Here is a 24,872-nt window from a genome sequence, read left to right as displayed (position 1 = left end):
GAGTTAAAGCACTAGCCCCTTAGTTCCCTATAAAGAAGGGAGAGCTTAATATTCGGCGTGATTGAATATGCGCATAAATTTCTGCATATGCCACAGCATGAGGAAGTGGCCGCAGCGAGTGATCTGCATATCCCCTTCCCGCGATCCCACATCTCTGCTGCTGTCAACTCATCCATCCAGGGCTGGACACAGCTCCGAGCCATCTGCCACCATAGACCTACATGCCAGGATATCCACAACTAAGATGGAGCAAACACCTAAGAAGACTACAGATATTTCTACCAGGCTGGGTGCACTGTGAGCACCAGCACCCGTGCCAATCTGCACAACGCTATATTTCATCATATTCATTCCTTACACATTAGACTGCTACAAACCACGATTGTATTTACAGCGCTGCTGCTATTTTTACTCTTTTATTATACATCATTTTACAAGTAATTCTAACTTTTTCCTTGTCAAAGACTGGTACCATAATTTTATGTTGTGTTATGCTATACTGCTTTTAATCTATATATATTATTATCTCTGTATCAAGTGCCCTGATTGATTTTGTTTTACTTCTGTTAAAATTTTTTTTTATTTTTGCACCAAAATTTAGTATGTTTTAAAATGTCCTCTTCTGACTTCTATAACCTTTTAATTTTTCCGTATACTGGAATGTTTGAGGGCTATTTTTGAGCACCATGATCTGTAGTTTTTATCAGTAACATTTTGGTTTGATGGACTTTTTTAACGGTTTTATACAAAGTGACCAAAAATACGCAATTTTGGACTTTGATTTTTTTATTACACCATCTTATACTCCCCATAGGGGACTATTACATGCAATCCTTGGATTGCATACACTGTTCAATGCTATGCCAAAGCATAGCATTGAACAGTGTTATCGGTGCTCAATTGCTCCAGGCTGCTGAGGCATCCTGGAGAATCCTACAAATGCTCAGATGGCGAAGAGGCAGGTAAGGGCCCTCCCGCCATCCTCTAAACTGATTGGGACACCGCAGTTTTACCGCGGTAGTCCCGATCATCTCCGCTGAGCTGCCAGGAATTTTTTTTTTATTGTGGAGTCTAATGTGTTAATGCCGGGCATCACCGGGAATGGTGATGTCTGGTATTAGCCACGGGTCCTGGCTGCTGTTACAGTATTATAGAAGCGGAGCATAGAAGCTGTAAAAAGAAGGGTAACTTACATTTTAAGGTTAGTAATTTCCTGAGTTCTGCCCATTTCAATCTCATTGCCATTGTGCTCCAGCACGCAATGAAGGCAGGGAGCCAGCTCGCCCAGCTCCTCTGCCTCATCAATATTCACTCCCCGGCCTGTCCCCTTCCGTGACATAAGAGCCTGGTGTAGCGAGGAGCAGAGCGCAATCCCCATTAATCAAATAGGTATTTCCTATATGGGGATAGAAGATTACTTCGGATCTCGGAATTACCCTTTTAACTTTTTTTTTCTTGCTTATTTTGATGTAATACTGGGTGCAGAAAACATAAAAAATTTGGAATTGGTCCAATGGGGAGACCAATATATCACTATGTTCTCGTATTGCTATTGCTTCTGTGAAGTAAGGTTGGGAAGGCCTGGTGTAGAGTTATGAAGACTTAAAAGTTTTTCTTTCTAATTGATTTCAGTATTATTCCTCAAGTATCAGTCTATAATGGCTGTAAAGTGATGTTAGTATATCTTCTAGATCCTTCCAACATGCAATTTACTCATCCACTTAAAATGCATTATCTCTTTCTTATTGGTTCCATGTGCAGACTCTCCTTTGCAGATAAAATAAAAGGCTGACATCAGCATAAGTATCTTATGTATAGTCTGGTGTGCTTCCTAGGATTGTAATCATAGAAAAACAAAAGTACAGGTCATGAAAAGTTGATGTGATGTACTTAAAAAAAAAAAGGTCATGGGGATAAAAGACATTGGGCCTGATTTTCTAAGCTGAAACCAACCAGTTTTTGTCTGGTTATTTTGGCGCAGAGTATCTGAGACATGTCTGCACCAGTGTGCGACAGTGTGCGCCTGGAAAATCCAACAAACCCACATTGCACTGTGAAAAGCCTAAAAGGGGGCGTGGTCTTTCCCAAAGAGACCTGGTCGGCCCTAAAGGGGGCGTGATTTCGCAACCCGACCAATTTACCATTGAATTCACACAAAATCCTGTGGATAAATGGCTGGAAATATCGACCTAGAAAAAGCTGGTCAGAAAATGTTCCCGACTTTTCCCAATAGTAAATAGAGAGGAATCCTACAAGTCTGATACAAATTTTCACACTAGTAAAAACCTGAAACTCTTAGTAAATGAGGCCCATTGAGGGAGATATACAAAATAAGTGGAAAAACAGTAGTAAATATTTAGGGCTCATACACATAGCAGTTCTTAATATACACTGAGTCTGTAAAGTAGCACCCAAAGCCACAGAAACTATGTATTGCACAATATTTATGAAAAGTGCCTTTATAAAATGGCATATAATGGAGCCTGAATACAACATGCCTTTGCATGAAATCAAAGACATATGGAGGTACAGTATGGGCCCTTATACTTCCATGCCAGAGCTTACAAGAAAGATGACAGAAAAAAACCTGAATCTTGGCGTAAACTACTGAAGTCTAACAACCAAGTCCTTGGGCAGCATATTTACATCTGAGGAAGAGGAGCTCTAGCCTAGAAACGTGTTATTCTTGCACTTTGGCTTTCATTTCAGTAAAGACCACATCATTGCTACCCAATGATTAGGTCATGAGACCTGAGTGGTTTACGCCTGGATTCCAGGTTTCTTCTGTCCTCTTTTCTGCATTGTCTATAATCAACTGAGGAAATTTCATAACCGAACCCTAGAAGGCTGCACCATCAATTGAGAACAGGCTTATGGAAATAGTTTTTATTGATTTTATGGGTTGGGATTGCCACATCTTATCTAGACATACTGCCCAATGAAAAGCTCTACTGTATTTTTGTTTCTAGATATAACGCAGAGCTTGTAAAAAGTCCTAATGCAACCATATGCATGACCGCTAAAGCTTTTCTTTAGATTGGTTTAATAAAGAAAAGTAGCAAACTACTGAGCTAAACTTTGATGGCCTTCATTCTTTGGATATTGCATGATTAGGGTGGCAAATAAGCAGACTTTGTCTAATAAAAGTGCTCTTATACGCAGCATTACCAGCCATGGCTACCAAGTGTGATCTTTAATTGTAAGTGGGACCTGGACTTGCCACTTTAAACAGTAGAATGTCCAGCCAGGTCCCACGGCAAGCTCAGGTCCCGTCTGCAATTAAGGGACGCATGTTTTGACCACAACTGGGAGCACCATGTAAGAGCACCCTGAATTGTTATTACATCAGGAGAAAAGGGAACTCCAACTGGAGAAAGTCCAGCACTTAAGGATAACGTTAAAACATATTCAGTTTTATTTGAAACTTCTTTAAAATGTCCGATGGACTGCGATACAATATATAAAACCAACACGTTTCGCTGTAGTCTTTATCAAGGCTAGTGATTACATCACTAATGTTACTTTTTTATATTGGAGCAAGGTTACCGCCCTCCTGATTATTTACCAAAAATTTCTGGTAATGTTTCAGAATTTGAGAGACCATTATAAGCTATAGATATCAAATGTTTCTAACTTCACTTTCCACGCATGGGTATACAGTTAAAAGAAAAAACTATTGGTCACTTTAGACACTTTAGGTTTAGGGACTCACAAGAGACTGAGGACCCTTGACATGGGTTGCAAGCTTGCATATTTTGGCCAAAATATCAACTAATACTCCCTTTCTCTGTCATTTTCCCACCACTATGAGAAACAAATTTTCTACCTTTTTACTGTTTTAATACTGAGTTAAAGGGGTACTCCGCTGCTCAGCTATGAGCTTGTGATGTCATAGCCCCGCCCCCTCATGACGGTGGGGTGTGATGTCATGAGGGGGCGGGGCCATGACATCATGAGCTTCCGGCGCCGGGTCCAGCGTTCGGTACAGTTTGTTCCAAACGCTGAGCGGCGGAGTACCCCTTTAAATGAATCATAAGAAGCAAGACTCTGTAGTGGTGGCTGCAGACAGAATTTACCTATTTATCCCTATGGCTATGCAAGAAATTTGATGTTCTGTATCAGAAAATTGGAGCTTCAACCCAAAAAAGATAGAATTATGTGAATAAGCCCAGTTGTTGGCCCTATTCAAAAAATCCAGTTGTCCTTGTAAAAACTAGATTTCTCTGTGACCATTGTACCCACTTAAAAAATAATATACTGTGAGGAATGTGCAGAATTGCACGTCTGGCGTAATCTCCTCACTCCCATTACTCTTTCCTTTTCTAAAGACTATTGCTCCCCTTACAAATGGGAATTTACTCCAACCAGATAGAAATCTAGATGCTTGCCTCATGAAGACAACTCTTTTTGCTGTCAGTCCAGCTTCAGAAACTAATTTGATATGATTGCCCATCCACATAATACATGGGTGGTCCAGATTTGCAAGAGCAAGAACCATTTTTTGTGAATGACACTTAAGTTTGGCTTATAGAGGATGGTCTCCTATGAATGATATCCCTCTCCTCTATGATGTCCATTTACCATAATGGAAAGATGAAGAAATCATTAAAATGTAATTTCATATGTCTAAAGCTGTATGTGTATATAAAATCACCAGTGACAAGACAAATATATTGGTTTCCAAATATAGAGTAACTTCTAGCATTCATATTGTTCCATTGTCCATATTAAATGTTTTTTTGGGGGGAAAACTTTGCTGGCTTATCCTTATCAACCTGACGCCAACTTGGTAAGGATACAACATGTTTAAGGCTATCACCATCAGCCTCTCAAATACATTGGACCCTGGAAGTTGGCAAGTTTGTATATTGCTGATCATCACCAAGGACATTAATAAATCAGCCATCTACCCATAAATGGACACCAAAACTTCATATTGTCATCATCAAGCAAGAAAACTTTTTCATATTTTTCTCTCTGTCAATATTAAGGTGTAACTCCAATAACCTGCCCACTGATCAGGATGTCTATCCACATTCTATTCATATCCTGATCCCTTTAGTCTTGGACAAGTCTCAGGCTACGAAGTTGCCAGGAGATTTGAACAGGTATCCTGCCCCTTTTAAAGTTACGATTTAACAAATATATATATATATATATATATATATATATATATGGTCAAACAAATATGGTAAAAAGATTGCACACAAATATGTGTTAGGATGGAAACAATATGCACCAAATTCATCTTTACATTTTCTTAGACCCCAGTGATCCAGAATAATAAAACAAAGCAAGAGTTACATTTTATTATGGATTTAGTCAAGGAAGTCACTTTTCGAAGGAATATTTAAAGGTACATATATTTTACTGCTTCCAGTTATGCTGGATCAATGTATTTTGATACAGCATACAAACTGTTCACATGTATATCTTATTAACTCTTTAGAAGAAGGTGATATTCTTGATGATAATTCTAATACGGACTGTGATGTGGTAGAAAAATGGACCATCCAACAATATCACGGGTCAGGCTGAATTTCCAGGTGGCATGGACACCTATGAGGAGTGACCCTGTAACTAGCTTCTATCTTAATAGGATTGAAAAACATACAAATGAATCAAAATCAACCAGATTGTACAATGACACATGATATAGTACCTTCTCTTTCATATCTGACTAACGTATGGGGAACAAAAACTCATTGACAAATGCCTAAGAGGCTCCTTATAGAATAGTATTTTAGAGGAAATAAATAAACAGGGTCTCTACCCTGTTTATACGTGTATGCTGCATTGCTCACACCATCTAACAATCACCAGATAAAATAGTGACTCTCCCAGCACCTCCTTCCCAGTCTACAGATCTGCAGAACACGGTGCAGTCAATGCACTCTATGTAATTATATGTGCCTTCATTTAAAGGAGGAGACAGGGTCTGGGTCACTTTGCAGTAGTGCAATTTCCTACGAAGAACTGAGTGCCCATTAAACAGGTGACAGCATTCACACCATTAGCCAGAATGTACGCTCTTAACACACAAATGGCCTCAGGATATAGGAAATAAATCTTGCTTACAGGAGCTGCAGAGATGGGATATGAGAAAAGCTCCCTTCTGGGATTTCTGTAAATTCAGACCTGACAAAGGACCTGCAAAAAACACATATATAGGGGTATAAGGCAAAACAAAAGCAAAAAAGACAATAGCAATGAATAATAACAATAGCATGGTCGATGCTACCGAAGACGGAGCTCAAAATAGATGCAATATGATCAAATATACTGTATCATGAAAAGTCACAATATCGTAAAACAGGTTGAAATGTAATATAGAAGGCAGCGTGCAGCACATCTCAAGAGCATAGAACCTAATGCATAAATGCTGTACAGTAAGAAGAAAATGCTTACAGCCCTTACAGTGAGATAACATCAGGTAGGAAGGTGCGTGGAATAGTCTTGGCGTTTTCACATAAGGCATTGTCTTTGGTACAGGTGCACCAGGTTGGGCATTTTGACTTGCTTGGTTTTCTTCCTTCAATCTGATTTGTCAATAGGAGAACAATTGAAAGGCAATAGAAAAAAGAACATCTTCTATGTAGCCTGGTGCCATTCCCCATCGTCCAGGTAGTTTCTGACTGCAGCCAGTAAGACGGATATCCCAAACCATGAAAAGCAGCTGTGGTCCTTTGTAAGGCCAACACAAGGGTCTCAGCTTGTCCCTAGGCTGTCTTCTTCTCCACTGTGTTGCTTGGAGGGACCTGCAGCTTTATCTGTATGCTGTGTGAGTGTGTGTGGTGTGTGCAGAAAAGACTAGTGCTGTGCTCTGAGATGGGGAATATCCCACTGCCTCGCAATAAGGGCGAGAACAAGGGATACATGCATTGCCATGTAAATATCAAGCTCGCACAGCAGTAGAATGCCAAGTGATGTCATTTAGAAAATGCACAGCCTGCTGCTTTCAAAGGGAGGCCCTTTCCTTGGAAACCAAAAATAGTACAGCATTATGTCTTGCTGGGGCTTCGAGGAGGGGAGGGAATTCATCATTTTCACTGGATCCTTCCAGTGTTAATCCCTATGGGGACAGTGTTTCCTATATGATAGAGCATCGAGGAAAGCAATGTAGATAGCCAAGGCTTGGATAGCAAAGCAATTTAAAGCCACCCAAACATATACACATAACTAGGCATTAAGACATTGACCATCATGTCTACAATCGGCTCATCACTATGCAGCCCAGCACCTTCAGAGACTATTAGATGCCTTTATGGACTGAAGACAATCAAGTACTTTTACTAAATTGTTAGTATAAAATGATCTACAAGGCTTTTACCTTTATTTCACATTTCAGTGTCTGTGACTAGTTTCAGCTGGAGAAACCTGCACCTAGTTGATTTACTGTGGTGGTGGAGGAGATATACAATTTAACACTGAAGGAGCTAATGGTTAAATTGGTTAATATTGAAGTTTTAAAGTTACTAATGGGTAACTACTATTTATCTTGCATTGCTACTAAATATCTGTATGCCTATATATTTGATATAGCGCCAATATATTCTACCAACAATTACAGTGTTACCATTCACATACATGTATATACTTACTGAGACTCACAGTCTACAGGGGTTGCACAAAATAATGTCAACATCCCTATTTTTACATAGTCAAGTTGAACTCTTGCTGATGTACCTCCCATTACCAGCAATGTCCCATTTATTTCTTATATTGCTGTTGAATAACTTTATTACTTATGCTGTTTTAAAAATCTCTGTTTAAATTTTTTTTTAGGGGTGTGATATGTCAGATCTGACATAGATCCAAAGAGGAATAATTGTTGGTGTGTACCTGGTAGGGATGTCTGTGACCTAAGTTGATTGGGGTGTCAAGGTCTACTACTTCCTTGATCACATCTCAGTATGCAAAGACCAGGGAAACATCTGTAGACAGAAGTAGCTGTGGTCGAACTCAAAGCTTGACAACACAAGAGACAGAGGAGCACTTTTTCGGATTGTAGACAAAAAACTATGGCCCTACAGAGTTTAATGAGGTTGTCTGCCCAAAAAAATATGCCTAGGCTAAAAGAAAAAAAGTCTGTACTTACCTCTCTTGCTCCCCGGCAGCCTTTGTTATCACGGCATCCGGTCTCTAATGAACTTCACTTCCTGGTGCTGGGATTGGCATAACAAATTTCCACTCATCCAATCACTGGCTGAGGTAGGAGACCGTTGCAGCGAATGATTAGATGAATGGCAAAGTCCTGTGCTAACAGCAGCACCAGGACATAAAGTTCAGTGGAGACCAGGCACTGTGGAGGCTGCAGGGGAGTGAGAGAGGTAAGTACAGGCACATATATTAAGGGAACCAGTATAAAGTAAAAAGTACCGTTCTCAGTGTGTGTTTGGGCTACAATCAGCCAGTTTTGGGCTTTTTTCTAGTTAGATCATGAGGACCTAAATATGACTGAATATGAGGCCCTAAATATGACTCTTTCCATGTAAACAAGGAATGTGTTGCTGACCAGGGTCAAACTGGCTCGCCAGAAAACCAGAGGATCTTCTGTTGGGTCCAAGCTGTGTACAATAATGTACCCCTTAATTTAGAGGCTCAAGTCTAGCAGAAAACAACCTCATTTGAAGCTGACTTTAAAATCAATAATTCAATATCCTGATAAACTCTGGGTGTGCAATGGTTACTATAAAGCAGACTATGGTAAGATGAACCCTTATAAATATTTCCTCTGGTGGGTTGAAGGAACTTCAGTCCAGCAATGTTGCTGACAACGATGGAAGTGAACGATTATTTGTGGACCCATTTACTCCCAATAACTGGGACATGTGAAGGCTTTTTTAAAGGCACACTGAAACGTGTTGCTCACACATGCATAGAGCAGTTGTCTGTCCATGAAAAAGAAACCTTATTTTTGGGCTATGCATTTCAATCAGTAGTAGTCGTGATCCTGTCTCCTCAGTGCAAAATCTTTCTCTTCTTTGAGGCCTTTGCAGTGTTTGTAGTGTTTCCTGAGTTCTGCCGTTCCTGATACCATTGCTATTGCGCAGCTCTGCGCAATGGAGGTAGGGAACCAGCTCCCCATGCTCCCCAACCTCATTAATATTCACGCTCCAGCCTGCCACTTTCCTGAATATACAAACTTCATAACTAAAGCCTGCGGGAGGGGCATGTGCTCGGCTCTGGTAGCAGAGGGCAGGCACCATTGCCCTGCTACACCCATTTGTACCAGAGGAGAGCGCTCACCCCTTCCACAGGCTTTCACGTCATAGAGACGTGAAAGTCATGCTGTTTGCATATTCAGGAAGGGGGCGGGCCATGGAGTAAATATTATTGAGTCAGGGGAGCCCGGCGAGCCGGCTCCCCGTCTCCATTGCGCAGAGCTACGCAATGATAATGGGAATAGGAACGCTCAGAACTCAGGAAATACTTCAACTAAATATGTAACCCCTCTTTTTACACCTATTCACCAGTATATTAGGTTTATTGCGGGTGAATTAGCTGTCAGTTTCTCTTTAAACCAGCTTTACAGCTGAATGTATTTTTTGACAAATCTGATTAATAATGTAATAATACAATTCAGAAATGTCACAGTGTGACTTCTGCCAAATGTTTAAATTTTTTAGTCTTCTCTGCTTGCAGCACAGTACCAATGTGGCTTTGAGTTGAACAGCTGGTTTAAAATGTATGGAATTGGTTGCTAGGGATAATCTGCCTATAACTACAAAATTGTATATGGTTTAAAGTGGTCGTAGCAACTGGTCTGTCCTACATAACTTATTATAAAGAAGACAAAGAGGCTCGCATGTGCTTAAATTAAACATTACTATGCCTATAGGATACACAGTGCATTGTAGCATGCAAAAGGCCTGACTGATGAAACCCCTCCTCTTACGGCACCATATCACAACATTACCTCCTAGAAGCGTTGCCTAAAACAGTGTTTCCCAACCAGGGAGCCTCCAGTCAAAGGCTATCTGGGCATGTTGGGAGTTGTAGTTTTGCAACAGCTAGAGGTACACTGGTTGGAAAACACTGCCCTGGAATAACACCATGAAAGACATTTTAATTATGAATTGTATAGAATCGTAGAAGGAAGCGGCACTCCTGCCCTCAATCTAAAGACATGTATATTAACTTGTGTTAAAAATTCATATAAAGACCAAAGTGTAACATGATAGAAGGAAAAACATTTAGGCGCCAGAAACTTTAGACCATAGACTTACTAAAATGGCCAAGTTCAGAACCACAGTAACAGATGCTCCAGCAGCTGGGGATTTCAGATTGCTGCTCTGAGGGTGGTCGCTACTATTATCATCTCCTAACTCTGAGTAGCCGGGCATCTGATATCCTAATAACACAATGACCTTAACAGGTTGTAACATACTGTAAAACACTTCCCTGTACCAGGTGTCAGGGTGGAAGTAAACTCTCCTCGGATTTATAACTTTAGTCAAGAATGACTCTATAAAGGATAATTAGGGCTCAATTGGCCCTTAATTGACATTTACCCTAAAACGTACGGTGCAACTGTGAAAATTGGGCCTTTGAATGATTCCATGCTGCTAAATATTATTATAATTCTGATAACATTGTATTTCCTGAAACATTTAAGCCATAGCACACCTAGTGTGAATGCAACCAATCAGCCCAAAATCAGGAAGAGCTGCTCAGCGGGTATTGAGTACTGTCAGGACAGCAGCAGCAGTTTCTGTGTTTAAAAGTTACGTTGGTCCTTTCAAATTTTATCTGTATATTTTCTTTCCGTAATGGTAAGTCATTAAACATGTGCATAAAAATATATACCTGGAGAACTCGATCAAGCACATGCTCAGCCACTGGCTCCTGCTCACTCCTTTACCATCACCAAACACTGCAGAGATTACACAACCTCACATGGATGGCAGTATCTTACAGTACGCGGATGTATACTTGGTAACCCTCCCAGGAATGCCCTGCTGGCAGCTGCTCAAGTATTACAAGAGTACCAGCATATCATACCATGTACAAATATGTTTGATAGGTGAAAGATGTTGGCATGTACCCATTAATTTATCCATATATCAATTTGAGCACAAAATCCATTCCCTTAAAGGGGTACTCCACTGCTAAACATCTTATCCCCTATACAAATGATAGGGGATAAGATGTCTGATCGCGGGGTTACCGCTAATGGGGCCAACCGCGATCTCCCACAGCAACCAGCGTTCTAAACAAATGCCGGGTTCCTGACGCAGTGGTCGTGACTACACGGCCATGCTTCTCGTGATGTCATGCCCTCTCTATTAATGTCTATGGGTGGGGGCGTGTCGGATGACACGCCCCATCCCATAGACATGAATAGAGGGGGCGCCGTGAGCATTCTGAACAAAATATTCAGAACGCTGGAGCAACAGAGTACCTCTTTAACCGATCATCTGGTCAAAATAGCCCTAGTATAGTTAGATTTAGTCAAATAGACATATCACAATATATCATTTTGTAACAAAAAGTAAAGAAATCAAGGACTACTCCGTTAAGTTAAAAAATTACTTTTTTGGCTGGCTAGGTTCGATTAAATAACACAAAATATTATGACATGGCACACATTACTATTTCATACCACATGTGGAGCATTTTCTGAAAGTTGTAAATGACTAAAAAGGTGCAGAAAAGGTCACAAAATGGGACAGATGCACCTCAAATGTGCCAAAGCACAACCAAGAAAAAATATTCTACCCACGATAATAAATTCCTCCCAATATGTCTCAATTCCTTTTCTGGCTTGAAGTTTAATTTAATTTGTTTTTATGGAGTCAGCCAAACTGCAAGCTTGTTGCCAAATATCTGCTGAATAGAACATGAGTTGTATTTTTATTCTGGTTTGTGAAAGCTTTAAATCATCTTTGATCAAGAGTTCTGCAAAATGTATTAGTATTAAACCAAGCAAAGGATAGGGCCAGATTCACACGTCACTGTGGTATGGGGAGTGATGTAGGGCAGATGGAATTACCCTAGGGGCAGATGGCATGAATCCCTTGTATTCGTGATACCAGGGCATGTTTTATCCTCCATACCACCCGAAGGTATACCGCTGGATCCTGGGATAGGCACGGGGGCAATAATGACTCAGACGGCAAGTTACGGACAACGGTAGCTTTACTGAGTGACAGATGGGACAGTCTATACAGTGTAGCCAGGCCCACGGAGGTGACCAGTGACTTCAGAGACCTCAAGGGCTTGCTGGGACTTGCAGTGGTTTTGGACAATTTAGTGCAGGCCACATTGACATGACAACAGATGACAGTGACTGACTTGACTGGAGACAGACTAAGCTGTGACTTTAGCTTACTTGTAGACTTGTAACTTGTGGCTGCAGACTTGACTTGAGGCCTCCTATGACTCCAGACACTGTTAGGCTCGACTGCACCTCAGCAAAGACTCAGGAACTAAGAGAGAGAAGAGACTCCTCCCAGGGCTTTTATGGGGGAGACTCTGATGGGGTCCCATTGGTGACCCTTAAGTCACCTGGTCACTGATACCTCCTGGGTAACAATCACATGACAACTCACATGACAACTGGTGATCACATGTTAACCTTTCTTAAAGATACAAGAATCTTATTTACATAACATAGGGGACAATATACAATTACAGTAGAACAGATGCAGGGGTGGGGGCAGGGGACACTGCAGGGAGGCTGCCTTACAGGGCAGCAAGGCTACGGGGCAACAACTCCCGTACTGGGCCACCACAAACTCCCCCTCTTAAACACAGCCATCCTCGGCGCCTAGTCCTGGAGGGCGGATGACTGGAAGTGGCCACTGTGGCCTAGACTGACAGTTCCTGGGGCATTATTGTCGAATGTCCTTCACAGGTCTGAACTGAGATGAGTCCATGTAACATTTTTGTGAAAACGTCCATACATGTTCCTTTCAATAACGGGACAAAAACATGTAGGATTCATTACCCTTATAACCACACTTTTATCACATTTAATATACTTGAGTCGGATCAGGCTGCCTGAGGCTCTCTACCTGATGCTTTAGCTTCTGGGGCCCCTCGGCACTAACCACTTCTCCCAAGAACTCTGTTGCTCTACATGCTTTATTTATATTTTCAGGGGAACCCTCTGGCCAGGAGAGTACCCTGTACACGTCGACAGGAAAAATGTAAGACAGGTAAATTATGGACTGGAAATGTACATGTTAGATACAGTCCTAACTAGACTATCTTATATAATACATTATGTAAGCTGACTGAATTAGACTATGTGTTATACTGACAACTTTGTACACAGCACTATCATTATTCCTTATACCTAGCTGGTAGTTATCACGGCGGGTCAGGATACCTCCAACACTGTACACTTAAACATTTTCATACAAACACATTATATACATTTTATTATAGCACACCATAAACATTATACTACAGCACCATGTGCATTCACTTGTACAAAAATATAAGGGAAGATTTATTACTCTAAAAGTATACATAATGTTTTTCTAGTACCGCCCCACAATTCTGGTACGTTCTAAATTCTCAGTAAAGAATCACGGCTAAAAGCCGGGCACATGCTTACTTATATGGTTATAAATAAACTTCTTGACAAGTTCGTCAGGCACTTCTTCTTAACAACAAAAGTACTTCACAAAGCAAAGTTAGTGACAGATAGCAGAATTAGCACTGGTAGACTTCTTCAGCCTGGATATTTGCCATCCCAGCCTCGCCTGTCAGACTTCTTCCGAGGCTGGGACACATAACGGGGTCCACAGGACTGTGCAACCTCCTCGACCACAGGAATAGGCTTGGGCACATCTGTGGATGACTTGTGCAGTAACTTTAGTGCCATGACAGGTGCCTCGGGCAAGTAAACCTCTTCCTCTTGGATGATGCCTCTGACTTTAGGTGGCAGCAAACCAAAGGGATCTGCGTCCCAGTCATCCGATGGGAAGTAGGCAGGCTTCCCTGGCAGGGGAAGAAGGTACTCCCTCATATACTGTATCAGTCCAGGCTCATCGCCAAACAACCACTTGTTTGCCATATACAACTTGTATTGACATTCAGTTCCAATGGGCAACGGAACGCGTGTGGTCCTAGGGGGGCATCTGCCTGGTCATTCCTCCATCAGCTGTCCTTTGTTTATCTCCCCCATGTTATCACTGAATGTCAATACAGGTTATATATGGGTTATTTGCTTTGGGGTAGATTATGCATTGATGTGGTATTGATCACTATAACCATTGTGACGGGTATGTAATACATTGCAATAGGCAGGTGCCCTGGGTGGGGTTCCTTTTTCTAGGGGGCTCCCCCTGTTTGTGCAGGTGGCCATTTGGGCCTTTTTAAATGGTTTGAATTATATGTGTAATAAAGATAAAATTCTTTGAGATACAGAGATTGTGGGTGTGTGCTATGTTGCGCATTTCTTTTTCTTCAATGTAGTACTTGTAATTGATACGTAAAGTAGCACCCTCTGTTGATTAACGGTGCTGAGCCCACTCATTTTTGAGTGTATAGAGATGATACCACCTGAGTAACAATCACATGACAACTCACATGACAACTGGTGATCCCATGTTTTCTTAAAGATACAACATTCTTATATATATAACATAGGGGATAATATACAATTACAGTATGCAGGGGGGGGGGGGGTGACCAGGGGACACTGCAGGGAGGCTGCCTGATAGGGCAGCAAGGGTACGCGGTAACAACTCCCGTACTGGGCCACCACATCACATTAAAAGTACGCCGTGAACAGGCCTAAAAATCTGTTCCAAAGTCTGCATGTGTTACATGCTCTACATATGGATTTCATTGTGGAAATTGGTGGGGGATCGAGCAGAAGATTTCCTTTATGGCAATGCAATGAATGAAATCTGACATTTCCACAATAGATTAGCCATGCTGTGAATCGGCAAATCTGCAAAATGCAGGGTTTTTTTATGTTGTGAGGGAATAAGGTTTAGTAAAATCCCCATTATTAAATTGTACTTCCTTCCACTGCAGAATTATAGTGCTTTGGTAGATGTCACTGCACAGTATATGCAGTATGTGGTGTTGGACAGCGTAATGTGTGATTAACCGTTTCGTGATGCCAGAGCGTAGTTGACCTATACACCACCCTAGGTAAGCCAGCTTCACCTGTGCCAGGCACCGGGCAAATAATCACTACGACGCAAGGTTACGGTTAACTGGCTTGCTTTACAGAGGTTGGAAAGATGGTACAATCCGTTACAGTTCATATTAGCGTGAAGGAGTTGCATTGTGAATTTAAGGAAGCTTATCGGCTTGCTTGGACTTATTGATTGTGCTGTACATGACTGATTCAGCCCACGCTATACTTTAGAGACTTGGACTTGACTAACTTGCTGGACTTTACTTGTATAATATCCCCAAGACGGTAAGCTTACTGCTAGGCTTTGACTTTCACCTCGGTAGTGGGACTGACTTGTTGTAGATGCGTGGTTGCTGGACTAGGCCTCAGGCCTCCTTTCAGATCCACCTCACAGACAGAATTCAGAAGATCCCATCACCACTGCAGACTCCCCTTAACAACAAGGGGGGGGGGGGGGGCATAAGGGGCGTGGCTTATTTCTCTCATGCAGAGAGAAAAAAAAAAAAGCTATGACATCTTGTCCACAGCAGACTCAGAACATGGCTGCTGTGGACAACAGTAAAAGAAAACCCTCTGAACTACAGAACTTCCTGCCCAACAAACAGGTAAGCAAACACACTCATGCTGCCAAAACACATAACACATGTATATTGCAACAAAAAAAAAACTTACAAAGAAGATGCTATATAGTCAAAAAAATTAACCACCGGAGTACCCCTTTAACTTAACTTGTCTAATTACTTGCCTAATAAGGGAGGACCTGCTTATCACAGGGGCTAACCTATCTTCTTAGGGGGCATAATTGTTTAAATAGGAGCCCTACCTGCCGGGGGTAATGTCTACAGTATCTGGGGGCCTGCACACCTATTGGGAACCCCTACCTGATCATCAGGTAGAGCTCCCCAGTAGGTAGACAGGCCCCCAGATAGATATTACCCCCATCAGTGATGGGGATCATATCTATCTGGGGCCTCTATACCTACTTGGGAGCCCTACCTGATGGAGGTCATATCTATCTGGGGGCCTGTGTACCTACTGGGGAGCCCTACCTGATGGGGGTCATATCTATCTGGGGGCCTGTCTGAGGGCATGATGGGGGCATTATATGTGAGGGGCACATGATGGGGGAATAATATGTGAGGGGCGCATGATGGGGGCATTATATGTGAGGGGGACATGATGGGGGCATTATATGTGAGGGGCACATGATGGGGGAATAATATGTGAGGGGCGCATGATGGGGGAATAATATGTGAGGGGCGCATGATGGGGGCGTTATATGTGAGGGGTGCATGATGGAGGCATTATATGTGAGGGTCGCATGATGGGGGCATTATATATGAGGGGCGCATGATGGGGGAATAATATGTGAGGCGCATGATGGGGGCATTTTATGTGAGGGGCGCATGATGGGGGATTAATATGTGAGGGGCGCATGATGGGGGCATTATATGTGAGGGACGCATGATGGGGGCATTATATGTGAGGGGCGCATGCGGCCCAGCCTCACCCAGCCTCTACCTCCAGTGGCCCCCAGATAATTTGAGTTTGAGACCCCTGTCCTAGAGGGACAGACTGTCTCCACTCCATAGAATATATTTTATATTCTACTTCGTCTACTTTAAAACCCTATGACTACTGTAAATTCTGGTACGTAAGCGTTTCATTAATGTGCCCACTTTAGGCTGACATGTCAATAGAAAATGGTTTATAGCAGAGATTTGATTTCCCAACTAACAATTCCTATTGACTAGCTTTCATTGAATAGGGGTATTAAGAATATCCATCACAGCAAAATGACATTGATTTTGCATTTCTTCAGCTGCTGACCCTGCACATTCAATAAATAATACTTCACTATTTCCAGCACTCGGACACAATAATGGTGACTTGTAGTAGAATATATAATACACAAAAAAGAAACTTGACCAGGCACATGTTTAGGCTAATGGTATACTCTGGTGTGTAGGCATGTCATGGTTTATAGCCATAGTTTTTTTTTATTGTGCCAAAAAACGTGCCATTTTACTGTGTGAGGGACATTATACGTGAGGGGTGCATGATGGGGGCATTATATGTGAGGGGCGCATGATGGGGGCATTATCTGTGAGGGGCGCATGATGGGGGCATTATATGTGAGGGGCACATGATGGGGGCATTATACGTGAGGGCCGCATTATGGGGGCATTATATGTGAGGGGCGCATGATGGGGGCATTATATGTGAGGGGCACATGATGGTGGCATTATATGTGAGGGGCACATGATGGGGGCATTATATGTGAGGGGCGCATGATGGGGCATTATATGTGAGGGGTGCATGATGGGGGCATTATATGTGAGGGGCGCATGATGGGGCATTATATGTGAGGGGCACATGATGGGGGCATTATATGTGAGGGGCACATGATGGGGGCATTATATGTGAGGGGTGCATGATGGGGGCATTATATGTGAGGGGCACATGATGGGGGCATTATATGTGAGGGGCACATGATGGGGGCATTATATGTGAGGGGTGCATGATGGGGGCATTATATGTGAGGGGCACATGATGGGGGCATTATATGTGAGAGGTGCATGCGGCCCAGCCTCACCCAGCCTCTACCTCCAGTGGCCCCCAGATAATTTGAGTTTGAGACCCCTGTCCTAGAGGGACAGACTGTCTCCACTCCATACAGTATCTTTTATATTTATACCAGGCACATGTTTAGGCTAATTACATACTCTAGTGTGTAGGCATGTCATGGTTTTTTTTTTTTATTGTGCCAAAACCGTGCCATTTTTCTGTAAATAGTCTGAATTTATCTTCCGAAAATGATAAGTTATTTAAATCAAATTTTTATGTTAAACATGTTTTTTTTTTTTATGTTGATGAACTTTTTACTAATTTTCCATTTTACTGTCTATATTTTAAAACATTCCTGACGTCTTGCAATTTCTATTCTGGTCACCTAGGCACACTGAGACTTTCTGATATGTATGGATCATTTCCCAGCAGTCTCTTGCTTATCAACAGAAACATGAATACAGTGAAAGGTGATGCCAATGTATATATAACATAGATGCACACTATAGTTGTTGCTCACAGATCAGCTTCCCTCTTCCTCTAAAATGACCTTTGCAAAGGTCACCTAGCATGCCAAGGCACCTTTCCCATTCATATCAATAGGCTAGCTTAAAGGAGTTCTCTAAGCTAAAACTTTTAACCCCCGCTGTGCCCGGGCTGTAAAACTATACATAATAAACTTTCACTTACCTGCCTACGATCCCCCGTTGCTCCGATATCGTCGTCCCGTCCCGTATCGTCGCCCCGTCCCGGTCTCTTCCACTTCCTGCGGGTCGGTGACTTCACTCTGTGCTCAGCCTATCAGCGGCCGCAGCAATGTCCCGTCGTGGCCACTGATAGGCTGAGCTCAGAGTGAAGTCACCGACCCGCAGGAAGTGGAAGAGACCGGGACCGGAGAACGGGACGGCGATATCGGAACAACGGGGGATCGTAGGCAGGTAAGTGAAAGTTTATTATGTATAGTTTTACAGCCCGGGCACATCGGGAGAAAAAAAAATTCAGTTGGAGAACTCCTTTAACCCCTTAAGGACCCAGCCATTTTACACCTTAGGACCCGGCCATTTTTTGCACATCTGACCACTGTCACTTTAAACATTAATAACTCTGGAATGCTTTTAGTTATCATTCTGATTCCGAGATAGTTTTTTCGTGACATATTCTACTTTAACATAGTGGTAAAATTTGGTGGTAACTTGCATCCTTTCTTGGTGAAAAATCCCCAAATTTGATGAAAAATGTGCATTTAACTTTGAAGCTCTCTGCTTGTAAGGAAAATGGATATTCCAAATAATTTTTTTTATTCACATATACAATATGTCTACTTTATGTTTGCATCATAAAATTGACGTGTTTTTACTTTTGGAAGACACCAGAGGGCTTCAAAGTTCAGCAGCAATTTTCTGATTTTTCACAAAATTTTCAAACTCACTATTTTTCAGGGACCAGTTCAGGTTTGAAGTGGATTTGAAATACCCCACAAATGACCCCATTATAAAAACTGCACCCCCCAAAGTATTCAAAATGCCATTCAGTCAGTGTTTTAACCCTTTATGTGTTTCACAGGAATAGCAGCAAAGTGAAGGAGAAAATTCACAATCTTCATTTTTTACACTTGCATGTTCTTGTAGACCCAATTTTTGAATTTTTACAAGGGGTAAAAGGAGAAAATGTATACTTATATTTGTAGCCCACTTTCTCTCGAGTAAGCACATACCTCATATGTCTATGTAAATTGTTCGGCGGGCGCAGTAGAGGGCTCAGAAGCAAAGGAGCGACAAGGGTATTTTGGAGAGTACGTTTTTCTGAAATGTTTTTTGGGGGGCATGTCGCATTTAAGAAGCCCCTATGGTGCCAGAACAGCAAAAAAAAAAAAACACATGCCATACCATTTTGGAAACTAGACCCCTTGAGGAACGTAACAAGGAATAAAGTGAGCCTTAATACCCCACAGGTGCTTCCCGACTTTTGCATATGTAAAAAAAAAATTTTTTTCCACTAAAATGTGTGTTTCCCCCCAAATTTCACATTTTTGAAAGGGTTAATAGCAGAAAATACCCCCCAAAATTTGTAACCCCATCTCTTCTGAGTATGGAGGGGCCCCATAAGTTGACCTGAAGCGCACTACGGGCGAACTACAATGCTCAGAAGAGAAGGAGTCCTATTTGGCTTTTTGAGAGCAAATTTTGCTCGGGGGGCATGTCGCATTTAGGAAGCCCCTATGGTGCCAGAACAGCAAAAAAAAAAACACATGGCATACCATTTTGGAAACTAGACCCCTTGAGGAACGTAACAAGGAATAAAGTGAGCCTTAATACCCCACAGGTGTTTCACGACTTTTGCCTATGTTAAAAAAAAATATTTTTTTTCACTAAAATGTGTGTTTCCCCGCCAAATTTCAAATTTTTGCAAGGGTTAATAGCAGAAAATACCCCCCAAAATTTGTAACCCCATCTCTTCTGAGTATGGAGGTACCCCATAAGTTGACCTGAAGCGCACTATGGGCGAACAACAATGCTCAGAAGAGAAGGAGTCCTATTTGGCTTTTTGAGAGCAAATTTTGCTCGGGGGGCATGTCGCATTTAGGAAGCCCCTGTGGTGCCAGGACAGCAATAAAAAACTACATGGCATACCATTTTGGAAGCTAGACCCCTTGAGGAACGTAACAAGGAATAAAGTGAGCCTTAATACCCCACAGGTGTTTCACAACTTTTGCCTATGTTAAAATAAAATTACTAATTTTTCACTAAAATGTGTGTTTCCCCCCAAATTTCACATTTTTGCAAGGGTTAATAGCAGAAAATACCCCCCAAAATTTGTAACCCCATTCTCTTCTGAGTATGGAAGTACCCCATAAGTGAACGTCAAGTGCACTGCAGGAGCGCCACAATGCTCAGAACAGAAGGAGTCACATTTGCAAACTTTCCTGAAATGTTTACGAAGCCCCTATGGTGCCAGGACAGCAAAAAAGCCCCCACATGGCATACCATTTTGGAAACTAGACCCCTTGAGGAATGTAACAAGGGGTAAAGTAAGCCTTAATACCCCACAGGGGTTTCACGACTTTTGCATAGGTAAAAAAAAATATAATTTTTTTCACTAAAATGTGGGTTTTCCCCAAAATGTCACATTTTTACAAGGGTTAATAGCAAAAAAGACCCCCCAAAATTTGTAAATACATTTCTTTGGATTAAGGACATACCTTATTTTTGGATGATTTTGGCTCCGCGGGTGCACACCAGGTCTTGGAGTGGGAGGTCAGTCAGGGGCCTTGAGCTTTTCATAGCAGCCAGGATGTGGGACCCCCCCTCAAGGAGCGTTAATGGGGGGGGAGCACTGAGCCCTAAAATAGGGGAACACTATGGGGGACAACGGGCCGTAACTGGGGTGGACAGGTGGGGTACAGAGGCCCTTAATATGGGGTACAGTGGAGCAGAAAATTATAAAACATAATAAAACAGGATATGTTCCCAGAATGATGACCCAGAGCATAGCCAAAACAAAAAAAATATGCCCGCCCCAAACCCTATGCTCTGAGTCATCATTCTGGGAATGTGATGTGTGTGGCCGCCCCTAACCTGTTGCCTCAAATGCGCACCCCGCTCAGGTGGAGAGAGAGCGCTGCGCATTTGACGCAACATAAAAAAGTCCCCGATGATAGTGACTCAGTGACCTATGAAAAAATACCCCCAGAGGTCTTATCAGGTATTTTTTTTCAGGTTTTTTTGGGCAATTTAGTTATTTCTGGGGGTTTTATTTTGGAATGTACTCTGGACTTGGTACATTGGTCAAATTATGGAAAATTCTAATGAAAAGGGAAGATTTAGTGCTCCATGGAAGTGTGATACTCCCTGAAGCAGCCTATGCAGAGGCCCGGATTATCTGGGCAAGTGTCACATTGGTACCTGGTGTCCTTCTGCATCCCCTTCCTGTAACACACTCTGCATTTTTTCTGGGATTGTCCCTTCTTTCCACTGGGGGGGGGGGGGGGGATCTCACCTGGAAAGTATTGGCCTGGGACGATCCTGGCACCTATAACTCCAGACCCTTAGGAAGTCCGGCCTGCTCTTTCCCGGTCGCCAAAGATCAGGAACCTTAGGACTTCTTCTTGGTACTGGAGGAATGTCCCTGTGTTGCCAGCGTACTGGGATAGTACAAAAGCGTTGTACATGGCAACCTGTACCAAGTAGACCGCAACTTTTTTGTACCATACCCGTGTTTTCCGCATGGCGTTGTATGGCTTGAGGACTTGATCTGAGAGATCAACTCCCCCCATATACCGATTGTAGTCCAGAATACAATCAGGCTTGAGGACCGGTCCCACGGTACCTCGCACAGGGACAGGGGTGCTGCCATTCCCATGAATAGTGGTCAGCATAAGGACATCCCTCTTATCCTTATACTTCACCAACAACAGGTTATCATGGGTCAGGGCACGGGACTCACCCTTGGGGATAGGCGTCTGGACCAAATTTAGAGGGAGGCCTCTCTGGTTTTTCCGCACGGTCCCACAAGCGGACGTGGATCTGGCGGAAAGGGATTTGAACAGAGGGATGCTGGTATAAAAGTTATCCACGTATACGTGGAAACCCTTATCCAGCAATGGGTGCATAAGGTCCCAAACGATTTTCCCACTAACACCCAGATTGGGGGAACAATCTGGGGGTTCAATACGGGAATCTCGTCCCTCATATACTCTAAACCTACAAGTGTACCCGGAGGTACATTCGAAGAGTTTACAGAGCTTTACGCAATACCGTGCCTGCTTCGAGGGAATATACTGGCGGAAGATGAGTCTCCCCTTAAAACTCATGAGAGACTCATCTACCGAGAGGTCCCTGAGCAGTATGTAGGCCTCCAAAAATTTGGCCCCAAAGTGATCGATGTCCGGCCTCACTTTGTAAAGCCGGTCATGGGCGGGATCACCTCAGGGCGGACATGCCTCATTATCTGCATAATGCAGGCATTTCCGAATGGCCTCGAACTGCTTCCATGTCATTGCCATACTGTAAAGCGGGGTCTGATAGAGGACGTCCCTGCTCCAGTAATGACGAGCACTTGGTTTTTTTGTCCAGGCCCACATGCAGCGTGAGGCCCCAAAATGTCCTCATTTCCGCTGCATCAATGGCGTGCCATTCATTGGACCTGGCAAAAAAGGAATCGGGGTGGTGGGCAATGAACTGCTGGGCATACAAGTTCATTTGCTCCACCATGTGATTGACTAGGCTGTCACTGAAAAAAAACTTTAAAAAGTCCAGATCAGTGAAGCCAGTTATGTCAATCCGGATTCCTGAGTCGCCAACAAACTCAGGAATCCGTGGCTGATAACCCTCTGGGGGGCTCCAGACAGGGTCATCGGAAGGGGGCTCCGGTGCACTTGTCTGGGGGGCCGGACTCCTATTACGAGCGGTATTGCCACCCGTACTAGTGTCGGCCACTGGGTCACTTTCATGGGGGGTGCGTGGCTTCGCCTCGCCGTACAGGGGACTCATCATCACTACTAGATGATGAGGAGGGCGAGGAAGAACACAAAAAAGTAGGATCTTCCTCGTCCTCACTGGCAGATTCGGAGTCGGAGGCTAAAAAAGCGTAAGCCTCCGCTGCCGAAAATGCCCGGCAGGCCATCGCCTTTAAAAAAAAAAAAAAAAAAGCTGCGGCCAAAAAAAAGGGGGATGGCGCACGCAGCTCCCTGAACCCCTAATTGGACCCGGGGTCAGGGATCAGACCCTAATAGGACCCTGGGGACCTATTAGGGGTCTGGGGGGGGGGTACTTTTAATTTTTTACTTTTTCTTTTTTACTTTTTCTTTTTTACTTTTTTTTTTACTTTTTTTTTTACTGATTTACTCCTACCTTTCCCTGCAAACCGCTGTCCCTATTCTAAGGCTCCTGAGGGGGCTCCGGAGCTCTGAGGGGGGATCCATGGCTTCTTCTCACTGCTGCACCCGCTGACTGAACGAAGAGAGCGGGTGCAGCAGCGGGAAGGAGCCGTTAACCCCTCCTCTTCCGCTCTGCTATTGGCTGGACGATCGCCAGCCAATAGCAGCGTTGCTGGGGCGGTGACAGTATTGTCACTGCTCCCCAGCAATGGCAGGTGATTGGCGGTGAATTGTACACCGCCGATCACCATTTATTTCTGGGTCATCGGGTCACAAGTGACCCGAATCGCCAAAGATCGCTTGCGTGATTTCGCAAGCAATCTCCGGCGATCGCCGACATGCGGGAGTCCCGGGACCCCCCCCTCGGCATTTGCACGACATGCCTGCTGAAGGATATCAGCAGACATGCCGTTCCGATCTCTGCCCGGCGCGCGCCAGGGACCGGAATACACCAGGACGTCACAGGACGTCCTGGGTCCTTAAAGCCCAGGGTGTCAGGACGTCCCCTGACGTCCTGGGTCCTTAAGGGGTTAAGTCTATTCTCATCTATATCCATGGAGCTTGCTGTAAAGCATATCTCTAAATGCTGTTAAACACAGCTCAGGCCAGATGGCTGTATACTTAATAATGTACAAATTAAAAATAAAATTGCAATTGGAAATTAGAATTTTAGTATTTATCTCTAATCTCAAGAAGAAAAAAAAAGTCTATGTAATACATTACCATTACAACTAAGTCTCCCTGAATGAGCACAGATCTACAAGATTTTAAGGGCCGCATGAGGGCCAAAAGTCAACTGTTCTCTGATTGTCTCAGCCACTTACTCCAGACTTGCTAAGTTCCCTGCCCAATACCAGCCCTGGGGGCATCCACCGACTGTCCAGAGCAAACCTCCACTGTCTGATCTGGTCACTGTATACTGGGAACTGAAGTACACTTAGTGCTCCCCCATAGGTGAGATACCATACTGTTTAGCTTGTGGCTTACTCACTGTGCCCACCAATAACTGCCCAGTGATGTGGAGAGTTGAGATAAGTCTTGAACACATAAAAAAAATAAAAAGAAGGTACCATGGGGGTCCACAATCCAGATAGTAATCTAGAAAGCAAATGTTGCCCTGAGTCTCCCACCATTAAGTTCATCTAACCCCAACTCTTAACTCTTTTCTTTTAATGCTATGTGCCCATTTTTTTACTGCCTCCATACACTCTACATACCACAACCAGCCATGTGATGGATGCCATTTTACTTTCACAAGCAGGGTGACAACCATTCTCGGAGATATTATGGTTCATATTAGGCTCTGTTCACATTTACAAACTA

General features: G+C 43.1%; 1 protein-coding gene across 2 annotated transcripts in view; it reads right to left on the bottom strand.

Annotated features, from left to right (window-relative positions):
* The window catches only part of LGI1 (leucine rich glioma inactivated 1), a 92,526-nt gene extending 85,542 nt beyond the window's left edge, over nucleotides 1-6,984 (bottom strand). Inside the window, exons 1-2 of one of the 2 annotated variants that reach the window (XM_056529458.1) lie at nucleotides 6,418-6,984; nucleotides 6,079-6,150 (exon numbers count right to left, since the gene is read on the bottom strand). In XM_056529458.1, the coding sequence (XP_056385433.1) occupies nucleotides 6,079-6,150; nucleotides 6,418-6,617 (272 nt within the window). In that variant the 5' untranslated portion in view covers nucleotides 6,618-6,984. The remainder of the gene's footprint in view (nucleotides 1-6,078; nucleotides 6,151-6,417) is intronic. The other variant, XM_056529457.1, reaches the window with a different exon arrangement.
* Between the last annotated feature and the right edge of the window lie 17,888 nt (nucleotides 6,985-24,872).

Source organism: Hyla sarda, chromosome 7 (genome assembly GCF_029499605.1).
Source record: "Hyla sarda isolate aHylSar1 chromosome 7, aHylSar1.hap1, whole genome shotgun sequence".
Classification (NCBI taxonomy): Eukaryota; Metazoa; Chordata; class Amphibia; order Anura; family Hylidae; genus Hyla; species Hyla sarda.
Note: the sequence above shows the minus strand (reverse complement) of the source record. Positions and strands in the feature narration are given on the sequence as shown.